Source organism: Girardinichthys multiradiatus, chromosome 9, assembly GCF_021462225.1.
Source record: "Girardinichthys multiradiatus isolate DD_20200921_A chromosome 9, DD_fGirMul_XY1, whole genome shotgun sequence".
Classification (NCBI taxonomy): domain Eukaryota; kingdom Metazoa; phylum Chordata; class Actinopteri; order Cyprinodontiformes; family Goodeidae; genus Girardinichthys; species Girardinichthys multiradiatus.
In genome coordinates, this window is record NC_061802.1 from 39,314,623 (window position 1) to 39,325,433 (window position 10,811).

The window sequence follows — 10,811 nt, forward strand, 5'->3', positions numbered from 1 at the left end:
TCACACTAAAAAAGCAATCATAGAAATCATCTTAACTATAGTAGAACTTCAGACATAAACATGATTTAAACTAAACAATAACTTATATACATTTTTCCAACAATCAGGCAGGTTGAAATATATTTATAATATATCTTTTATTATGAGATTGTCATGTAATTTCGCATTTTGTGTTTTCTGTGAATACAACTCTTCCTCTAACAGCATTTACAGTTCATGACTTTTAAACAGGAATGTAGGCTTTTGTGCTCTAATAGAAGCAGTGTTAGGCATTGAATCGTTTTTTTAAGACTGTGTGTTTAGTCCTGTTGAAATAGAAGATCTTTACAGAATAATTTTTGTAAGTTTATGAACCTGTTGCATGTTTATTTATTACTGCATGAATATAGTAACAGTCGAAGGTTTAGCACAGAGAGACATAATCTGCTACTTCAACAAGAGTGTGTGGCTGATATAATCTGATGAAAAGTGGAGAATCCGAATTGATTTGGACAAAACCAGAAATTCAAGTAAATTCCAACGATGTTTTTATTTTAAGGAAACAGGTTAATTATAGTACCCCTGTTGGTTAACAAAGTCACTTGAAGCAATAACAACATTACACATTTCTGGTATTTGCATCAATCTTGGTTTACTTTTCTCTGAGATGACTAAATAACCCTAACCATACAGAAAAACTAGGAAGCACTGCCTCCAGGAGGAATTACCTCAGGTGTTTCTATGTATGCCAGATTTTATAAAGCCCATTAACTAAGAACGTCTTGTAAATTACATATAGTGACATGTGTAACTGAGTTTGGTTGTACATGTAATATGTTTAACACAAGCTAGAAGTCTCTTGACTGATGTAACTTCAAGCAGTGGGGGTTTTTGATAATGACAAAATGGCTCACTGCCCAGAGCACTATTCCATCAGAAGGAAACACAAGCACTCAAAAAAGTCTAAGCATTATAAAAAAAATATTGCCTATGTCTTCCTAGATTTCTATTCAGCACTAAGTTAAAGGGCTAGTACACTGTTGTTTAAAGGAATCTTGCCCACATTTGATCGTCTGTAGTTCCAAATCTATAATACTTGACATGCAAAGGAAATATTAGTAAAAACACAATTTGAGTCTCAGGAATTCTTTCATATGTAACCTGAAATGGGGGGTCTTTAGTATCCTCAAAAATATTGTAAAAATCTGGTCTCGTTATCAAAAATGTGGTGTTTTGAATACCGGAATAAAATGGACAATTTATTAGGGACACCTTGCTCATATTAGGTTGGACCTTTTGCATTCAACAGAGATATTGTACCATACAAACATGAGTGTCATGCAGTTGCTGCAGATTTTCCAGCTGTACTTCTAATTTCTGGCTCCACCACATCCCAAAGGGGCTCTATTAGATTGAGATCTGGTGACTGTTAAGGCCTTTGGAGTACAGTAGACTAATTTCTATGTTCAAGAAACCAGTTTCAGATGATCTTAGCTTTATGACATGGGGCATCATCCTGCTGGTAGTAGTCATCAGAAGATGTGGACACTGTGGTCACAAAGGGGTTTACATGGTCAGTAACAGTTGTGGTGAGCCTGTGTAAACTGTAGTTTTACCTTCCTGTTCTTAGTTGAGAGGAATGGGCCCCATTACGGCATTCTGCGTACCTTGGCTGTCACAAGTGGTTATTTGAGCTACTGCTGCCTTTCTATCATCTTAAACCACTCTGTCCATGGTCCTCTGACAACGACAAGTTATTTTTTTTCCACACATCTGTTGCTCCCTGGACATTTTCTTTTCCTGGGATCATTCTCTTTAAACCATAAACAGAGGGTTGTGTGTGAAAATCCTCGCAGATAAACCGTTTCTGAAATATCTACACCAGCTCCTCTGGCACCAACAACTATAACACGTTCAAAGTCACTTAAATCCCCTTTCGTTTCAATTCTGATGCTCGTTTTAAACTTCAGCAAGCTGCTTTTAATGTGTTTTAATGTGTTCCATGTGACTGATTTATAATTTGCTACAACAACCAACTTAACCAGTGTTGTCCAGGGTGACATCAAGGAACCATCAATGACTTCAAGTTATGAAAAGGTGATTTATAGGATAACTTTAAAATCTGTGTTGTGTAGCATGAAGTAGAACCATATCAAACAGCAAAATTAAACATTTACACAATTCGCAAATAAAAACCTGCTTGGAATTTGGGTTTGAATCACATAATTTATATGATTTAGATTCTTACAAGAAGAAAAAGACACAACATCAGTAAGGCAGGCTTTTCAGGTAATACTGTATAAACTGGAACGAAGATGACTGTTTTCTCATCATATTGGCATATTGACACAGATGATGTGTAAAGATAATAAAAATATGCCAGACATCAGAACAGTGTCATGTCACTGCAAAATAAATGGCGAGTAAGGCTTGGAAGGTTTAAAGCTGATTAAATAAGGCAGATGTAGTAATATATTTCTGAAGCATGCTTATATCCCTATTTTGTGTGGCTGTGTGCACTCCTAGTCATACTGCTGCAGAAGAAAGCATCACATCCCTGATTTTTTTCAGATAGTCATTAGTCATTAGGTGCACAACAGTCCTCCTCATAAGATCTCATCCTCTGACTCTAGATCCCGTTCCCTGGGCTTCAGAAGTCCCATTTCCATCGGAGGAGTCCTCTTCAGTCTGGAGCGAACAATGCTAAAAAGAAAGCAAAACAAATGCCAGTCACAACTAACATAAACCAGTGTGAAAGAGTGCTTTAATCTGGAGGCTTTCTAGGACAAACAAACAAGATACAGTTCTTTGGAAGTATAATGAAGCTTGTTCTTACCAGTTGACGGTGCAGTACAGCACTCCGACGACTAGCATGGCAAAGGCGAGGTGCCAGGAATAGCACATAGTAATAAACATCATGGTGTTGTGGTCTTTCATGTCCCACTCGGGGCCACTGGGAGGGTACAGCACAAAACCAATCTGTGTGCAAAGAGGGAGGTAGGGTGAGAGGAATGTGGGTACTGACTGATATCAGCTTCAGCTTCCATTGGCTCCCAGGCAGAATTTACCTCCCAGAACCAGCTCCCCTGTAGAAGTGTGAGGATGCAGCGCAGAAGCTCCAGGATGATGTTCCCTCTGTGGAAGACCTCAAGGAAAGAAACAAGACCCTCACCGAAGATAGCGTAGAGAAGGAGCTGATGCACATGGACGTCCAGCATAGTCCGTCCATGGAGGTGGTAGAGGAAGAGGAATCCTGCCCAACAAAAAAGGATGAAATTCAATAGAAATAAAGAAACAAATTTGATCAAATATACCTCTTCAGCAGGCGTTGAAATGATATATTTTTCATCAAGTTAGTGCCTTGCAAAAGTATTCAGACCTCTTGAACTTCTTCCCATGTGGTTGTCATGTTACAAACATTGTAGTTTATTAGGACTTTATGTGCTAGACCAACACAAAGTATTACATAATTGTGAAGTGGAGAGAAAAGAATCCATGGTTCTCCAAATTCTTTCTGCAAATGAATATCTGAGAGTGTGGTTTGCATTTTTATTCTCCACATCACACCCAAGTCTTACATTTGACCATTTTACTGAGATTACAGCTGCAGGTCTTTTCAGGAATCTGCCATGTTTGCACATCTAGATTGAACATTCTTCTTTGCAAAAATGCACAAACTCAATCAGACTGATGAAGTGACTATAAACATGTAATTTCAAAGCCTTGCCAAAGTTTCTAAATTGTATTTAGGTGTGGACTTTGACTGAGCCATTCTGACAGACGTAGGTGAATTGATCTAAACCTGAGACCTCAAATTCTAATATTTTAAGACTGGCGTCCTGCACCTTTGAGATGTGTCCCTTGTACAACACACCTTAATCTAATGATGACTGAATTGTCTCCCCAGCTTGCAATGAAGTTCTGTTAGTAATTTTATTTGATTCTGAATAGTTTTTAAGCTAAGACACATCTAAAAACAGGACCTTCTGCCTCATTCTCAAGTCTTTTGCAATTTCAAAAAGGTTTCTTCCAGAATAGCCCGCTGGCCTGTCCCTGCTGCAAAAAAGCATTCCCATAGCATGATTCTGCCACCACCATGTCATAAGGTGGGGACAGTATGTTCAAGGCAGTCACACACATTGCACACAGCATTTTGCACATAGGCAAAAAGGTAAAATTTGGTCTCATCTGACCAGAGCAACTTTTCCACATGATAGCCATTTTACCTACATGGCTTGTATAACTATAAAAAGTCACTCGGTCAGTCATTTTCTACCACTTATTCCATATTGGGTCGCGGGGAAGCTGGTGCCTATCTCCAGCAGTCTATGGGCGAGAGGCGGGATACACCCTGGACAGGTCACTATAAAAAGTTATGACTTTCTTTCTACGATGGTATTGTAATAGTTGTCCTAACTCTCCCACCTTAGTCGTCAATATCTGCAGTTCCTCCAGAGTTATTATGGGCAGGACTAGGGATGGTACCTGGGAATCAATACCGGTACCAGTTTTCTGTTCTTTGTGTGTGTTTATGTGGTTATAAATGTTAATTTGCTTAATAATAAATCTCGAAATTTTTCATTTTAACATATTTATTTCTCCATATTTAAACTTTAACAAATATATCAAAACAACATTCAGCTGTTTGTATTGTAACATCTCAGCTGTTTCAAACATTTTTTCTCCCATGTTGCTGGCTGCAGACGCTAACGGATGCAGGCGTGCTAAGGGTCCCGAATGCAGGAGTTGTAGCCGTAGACCTGAGGCTGACGAAAATTGTGCACTCTTCAAATCTGGTGCTTCCTCAGATTCAGATTAGAAGTATTCCTGCCGCTGGCCTTACACTTCACGTTACAAATATTGCAGCGAGCGTAATCTGCTTCGCATTTTGGAAAATGGAGCCATACTGTCAAGCGCTTTCTATCAGCCATGATCGCTTTGTTGATGGTACCATCGGCTACTGACGTCATTACGCTTTTATGCGAATTGGTACTCAGTAGTACCGACGGAATTCGGTCGGTACCTATTAAAGTACAGAATTCGGTACCCTATAAGTGTGCATAGGGACTTAAAACTGTTCTCACAGATAAGTGATTTCTAAAAGGTTATAATGTAATATTAGAGACCAGAACAGAATTTCATTAGGATTCTGCAATTCAGCTTTAATCTGCCATGTGTGTATGTTTTTCAAGAACTTTTTACTTAAAATTCAAGGCTGGTACAAGAAATGTGACTCTTTTCTTTGTTTCTGCACTGCCAGACTAACACACCACGCACCTTCATTAAAGAATGCTATTCCCAGCATCAACCTGTCCAGTGCCACCGGTGCTCCCTCTGTCGTGTGGATAATCAGAGACACAATGGCAGCCAGACCGAAGAACAGGTACATGGTTGTATGCTGCCAGATGTGCAGCTGCTCCCAGTGTTTCTCTGCAAAGTCATACAAATGAAGCTTCGGCCCGTTTGCTACAAACTGCTCACCGGCCATCCCTGTGGAGCACAGAGGAAGAAACAATCAGATCGTATTAAATTAAAAAGTGGACAGAGCACTCATCAGTTGGTGTTAGCAAAGCTCCAGGAAGACAATTTTGTTAAATTCCCAAAAAAAGAAAAAGAGATCTGCTCACCAACAAAGGAGAAGAAGAGAATAAGAGAGCTTTCAATGATTTCCAGTCGTCGCTGTGAGGTTCTGCTGGCGAGCCGAGTGGAGCCTAAGCTTTTGTTCCTGCGGGTGGCGTGCCAGAGCGAGAACTTTCCCGTCCACCAAATCCCAGCTAACAGGAAAAAGCTCCCTGGGAGAGCGTGGCCCTTGAAGCTGCCCATGACCAGCAGCACCTGTTTGATCGGAAACCAGAGTAATCTTTATTCAAATCCCATATGGAGACTGATCAAACCTTCTGTCTCAGTGATTTATGAGAATTCTGGAGAACATTTTATCTCTTCTTGATTGGTGTTTTGCAGGAGAGCTGTGCTATTGAACGTTTTCCATATAAATATCTGAAAACTACGGTATGTATTGGACTGTACATATTTCCCAAGGCAAGGCACCACATATAAAATGAGGTGGAAAAAGTAAAGGAGTGGCTTTAATTTAGCTAAACAGCAGCGGTGGCATAATTAGCGACTGTTCGCCAGAGGCAGCAGACGTACATCTGCTGGAGAGAAAATCTGTCAGGGGGAAGACTTGCAGTTTTAGAACTAAAACGCTTGTTTTTGCACAATTCTGTTGTTTGCAGCCCCTCCTCTGTAAGGATTAGATAATGTTACTGTAATTATTAAACTGAAACTTTATTTATGAGAGCTGCTGCCTAAAAAAGGCTATAAAAAGAAAATAAAACCTGTATATACACCTTACTTTGTTTAACAATGAAATAGCCTAAATGAAAAGCGCGAGAGAGCACTAACTACAGGACAAAATCCCGGCGGTACTCTCCTTTGTGATGGAAATGACAGACAGTGTTCACAGAGAACCGTTTGAAGATGGATCCTTGATTTAAACCCACTGTTTCAGATGTTAAACTGAACTCATCTGTGTTTCAGATGGCTCTTTCCCCTGCGTGATCTCTTCGAGCACAGGAAAACACTCAGCAGCCATGGCAAAGGCCGTCCATGGATCGCTGAAGAGCCTCAGGAAGACTCATCAGAGTCTGGGCAGCCTTAATCACAGAAGCATCAACAACATGCAGCTGAAACACTGTTTTATTTCAGGAAAATGGGCACATTTGTTGTTGCAATGAGAGCAGTCATAATAATAAAAATGTATCTTAGGAACGCACCAACAACTTATCCAGGAGATTACACAAGAACTCTGAATAACATCTAAATCACTGCAGGCCAAGAACAACACAAAGGGCTGTGTCATCGTTGTCAAAAACATCTTGAAAATTCCCAAGGGTTTTGGGACATTACTGACTGTCAAGACACACATGGAACATTTGAAAGGTGTGCATCCTGTTTTATGCAGCATAAAACTAACAGCATTTCAGAAGAAATAACATTATACTGCATTTAAACGTGGTGGTGGTGTGATGGGGTGGGGTTAGTTTGCTGCTTCAGGTCCTGGACGACTTTCTGCAATGCATGGAACCACGTTTTTTACTTTCTATCAGAAAATCCTGAAAGAAATGTCTTGAGTTGATGACTTTAAGACGAAGCATAATTGAGTTATGTAGCAGCAAAATGACCAAAAGCACACGAGAAGTTCCAGCTTTCAATGGTTCTCAATAAAAAGAGGGTTTGGGGTTGACCAAAGCGAAGTTCAGATGTAGTTCTCATTAAGATGTTGTGGTTGGAAGGATAAAGCTTCTTCTCTCCAAGATGGTGGCGCAAAGTTGTAGTGGCTCGAGGCTCCCAGCTACTTTTGCACCTTTTCTCACTTTCGTTGTACCCCCCAGTACATTGACAATGAAGGACTATTTCATTCTCCGTGGATTTAAACAAGCTGTACATACAATTAAAAGCCCTTCAATTAAAACAATACTGTAACAATTCTTCCATAGTGATGTAAAAGACTTCATCAGTTATCACAGATACTTAAGGGCAGTAGTTTCCACCAAGGGTGTAACAACCTTTTGTTAGATTTAGAGCATTATTACTTTTCCCAAACTATCCATGGTTTGGATAGCTTTTATTCCTTAAAAGCCACTTGAGTCCTGGATTTAAATTGTTTCTCTTATTGAAAAAGTATTGAGGCTTTTTTTTAAGAATAGACAGAATAGAGTTTCTGGCTTTAGATGCCTGCAACTTATTTATATTAATTCGGAGTTTCAATTTTAAAGCCTAAACAGTCTTTCTGGACACATGTATGGAATCATTAAATATGTTTTAATAGTGTAGCTAAAATCCATCCTGGTTACTGTGTTTACTGGATTAGAAAAAAAAAGGTCTATGCTTAATGCTGGTCTGTGAAGATTTCCATCATATAATTAGATTCGAGTTTTAAAAGTAGCTCCCGTTTAAACCACATCTGATCTATGTTTCCATAGGCTCGAATTCTCAGGCACTGGGAAAGCGAAAAAACTTGGTCTTACCTAAGTTTGCTCGTCTCTGAAGATTAAAATATCGCATCAAGAATATTCAGAACGAAAAATAAATGCCTCCTATTTTTCCCATCACTTAGATCGTTGTTCCCCTAGAAACGAAAGGACGTCTGGTCTGTTTTTCAGCTCGACACAAAGTAAACATCGGCAGTCTTGTGGCTGAGCCAGATTCCCCGCAGCCAACTTTTTTCTTCCACCTAGGGTCATTTTTTTCCTACATTTAAAACTGTAGGCCTGCACTGCTCCGTGAAAAACATCCCATTGGAGAAGCATTGAGCGCTGACGTCACATGCCCGCGCTGTCATTGGCTGGCCAAGCCGTCGGTCTGCGGTGTCCACGTGTGCACTTTCTCTCCGCCCGCTCGAGCTCGGCCCGGTCCGTCTCTCCTCGCAGGAAACCGTTACTTTCCGTGGCGCGAGGGAGGGCAGGCCGTACCGGAACAGGAGCCGCGGCACGTACACTGCAGCTGGAGGAGGAGGAGGACGTCCTTCTTATTGAGTGTTCATCCCTAAAGCCACTTTACTTTTACTTCAAACCTCCTCAGAAGGAGTATTACATCCAGTTGCAACACACCTACATATATATTCTATTAGACAAAGAAAACTGAACTTTTTTATTGTGAGCTATTTTCTTTAAAATCTTTAAACAAACGGCTCCTCAGGTGACCTTACAGGTTGTGTTTGTGGAGCATCCTTTGGGAATAGTAAAGTGGCTCTGACTTATATATATATATATATATACACACACACATACATACACCGGGGTTGGACAATGAAACTGAAACACCTGTCATTTTAGTGTGGGAGGTTTCAAGGCTAAATTGGACCAGCCTGGTAGCCAGTCTTCATTGATTGCACATTGCACCAGTAAGAGCAGAGTGTGAAGGTTCAATTAGCAGGGTAAGAGCACAGTTTTGCTCAAAATATTGAAATGCACACAACATTATGGGTGACATACCAGAGTTCAAAAGAGGACAAATTGTTGGTGCACGTCTTGCTGGCACATCTGTGACCAAGACAGCAAGTCTTTGTGATGTATCAAGAGCCACGGTATCCAGGGTAATGTCAGCATACCACCAAGAAGGACCAACCACATCCAACAGGATTAACTGTGGACTCAAGAGGAAGCTGTCTGAAAGGGATGTTCGGGTGCTAACCCGGATTGTATCCAAAAAACATAAAACCACGGCTGCCCAAATCATGGCAGAATTAAATGTGCATCTCAACTCTCCTGTTTCCACCAGAACTGTCTGTCTGGAGCTCCACAGGATCAATATACACGGCTGGGCTGCTATAACCAAACCTTTGGTCACTCATGCCAATGCCAAACGTCGGTTTCAATGGTGCAAGGAGCGCAAATCTTGGGCTGTGGACAATGTGAAACATGTATTGTTCTCTGATGAGTCCACCTTTACTGTTTTCCCCACATCCAGGAGAGTTACGGTGTGGAGAAGCCCCAAAGAAGCGCACCACCCAGACTGTTGCATGCCCAGAGTGAAGCATGGGGGTGGATCAGTGATGGTTTGGGCTGCCATATCATGGCATTCCCTTGGCCCAATACTTGTGCTAGATGGGCGCGTCACTGCCAAGGACTACCGGACCATTCTTGAGGACCATGTGCATCCAATGGTTCAAACATTGGATCCTGAAGGCGGTGCCGTGTATCAGGATGACAATGCACCAATACACACAGCAAGACTGGTGAAAGATTGGTTTGATGAACATGAAAGTGAAGTTGAACATCTCCCATGGCCTGCACAGTCACCAGATCTAAATATTATTGAGCCACTTTGGGGTGTTTTGGAGGAGCGAGTCAGGAAACATTTTCTTCAACCAGTATCACGTAGTGACCTGGCCACTATCCTGCAAGAAGAATTGCTTAAAATCCTTCTGACCACTGTTCAGGACTTGTATATGTCATTCCCAAGATGAATTGACGCTGTATTGGCCGCAAAAGGAGGCCCTACACCATACTAATAAATTATTGTGGTCTAAAACCAGGTGTTTCAGTTTCATTGTCCAACCCCTGTAGTTACTGATTATATTTCTGTGTGGCTGGCTCATGTTCTTCTTGTGCATTTTTGGGTTATCTCTTGGTACTCCTTCCACAGACCAAAAACATGCACTCTAAGTGAACAGGCCACTCTAAATTGCCACTAGGCGGGATTATGTGTTCAAGCAAGGTTGTCCATCTCATCCTCTCTCACCAGACTCTCACCCATTGACTGCTGGAAATAAACAGTTTTAACAAAGGTTGATCATTCATTTTAACCCAAATGTTTCTTGTTTAGCAGTCCAAGTCATGGATTTTTTCAGCTCACTTTTTGTTGACCTTTACATCAGGAACTTTAATTCGTTTTTGGAGTTGTGTTAGTCTTTACTGTGTTGTGTTAAATCAGCCCAGTAATCAGCACAGTAATAGATCGATCCGTATTTGACATATGCAGGGCTAGTTAAATAGTTTTTTATCCAGCCAGCAATTTGTAGAGTGTGCTTTTAAAACAAATTAAGATAAAAACCATTGTGATGGTTCTTAATATACAGGTAAGCTGCTAGTTGTCTGGAGCAGAGTTCTCTTGGTGTGCGCTTTAGTTTTGATGTGAACAGTGCAGTGTTTGAAATGTCTCTCTAAAATGTTCAACCTGAATCAAATCGACCAGTATGGCCACAGGATTTCCTGTTGTGTAGTCTCCTCAGATCTCATTGATCAGATTGTCTGTGGCAAAGTCTCTATGTTACGTCTTCTGGAGGATCCAGGTCGTTCCAAGATAAGAAGGAAATCTAGAACTGGGTG

The 10,811-nt window shown here is 40.8% G+C and overlaps 1 protein-coding gene across 1 annotated transcript; it reads right to left on the minus strand.

Moving 5' to 3' along the window:
• Nucleotides 1-504: 504 nt before the first annotated feature.
• Nucleotides 505-8,308, minus strand: tmem45a (transmembrane protein 45a). Its single transcript, XM_047373720.1, has 6 exons — nucleotides 8,010-8,308; nucleotides 5,607-5,814; nucleotides 5,257-5,469; nucleotides 3,048-3,232; nucleotides 2,816-2,958; nucleotides 505-2,682 (listed from the first exon to the last, which is right to left on the minus strand). The coding sequence occupies exons 2-6, from the start codon at nucleotides 5,800-5,802 to the stop codon at nucleotides 2,586-2,588; spliced, it is 834 nt and encodes a 277-aa protein (XP_047229676.1). The 5' UTR covers nucleotides 5,803-5,814; nucleotides 8,010-8,308; the 3' UTR covers nucleotides 505-2,585.
• Between the last annotated feature and the right edge of the window lie 2,503 nt (nucleotides 8,309-10,811).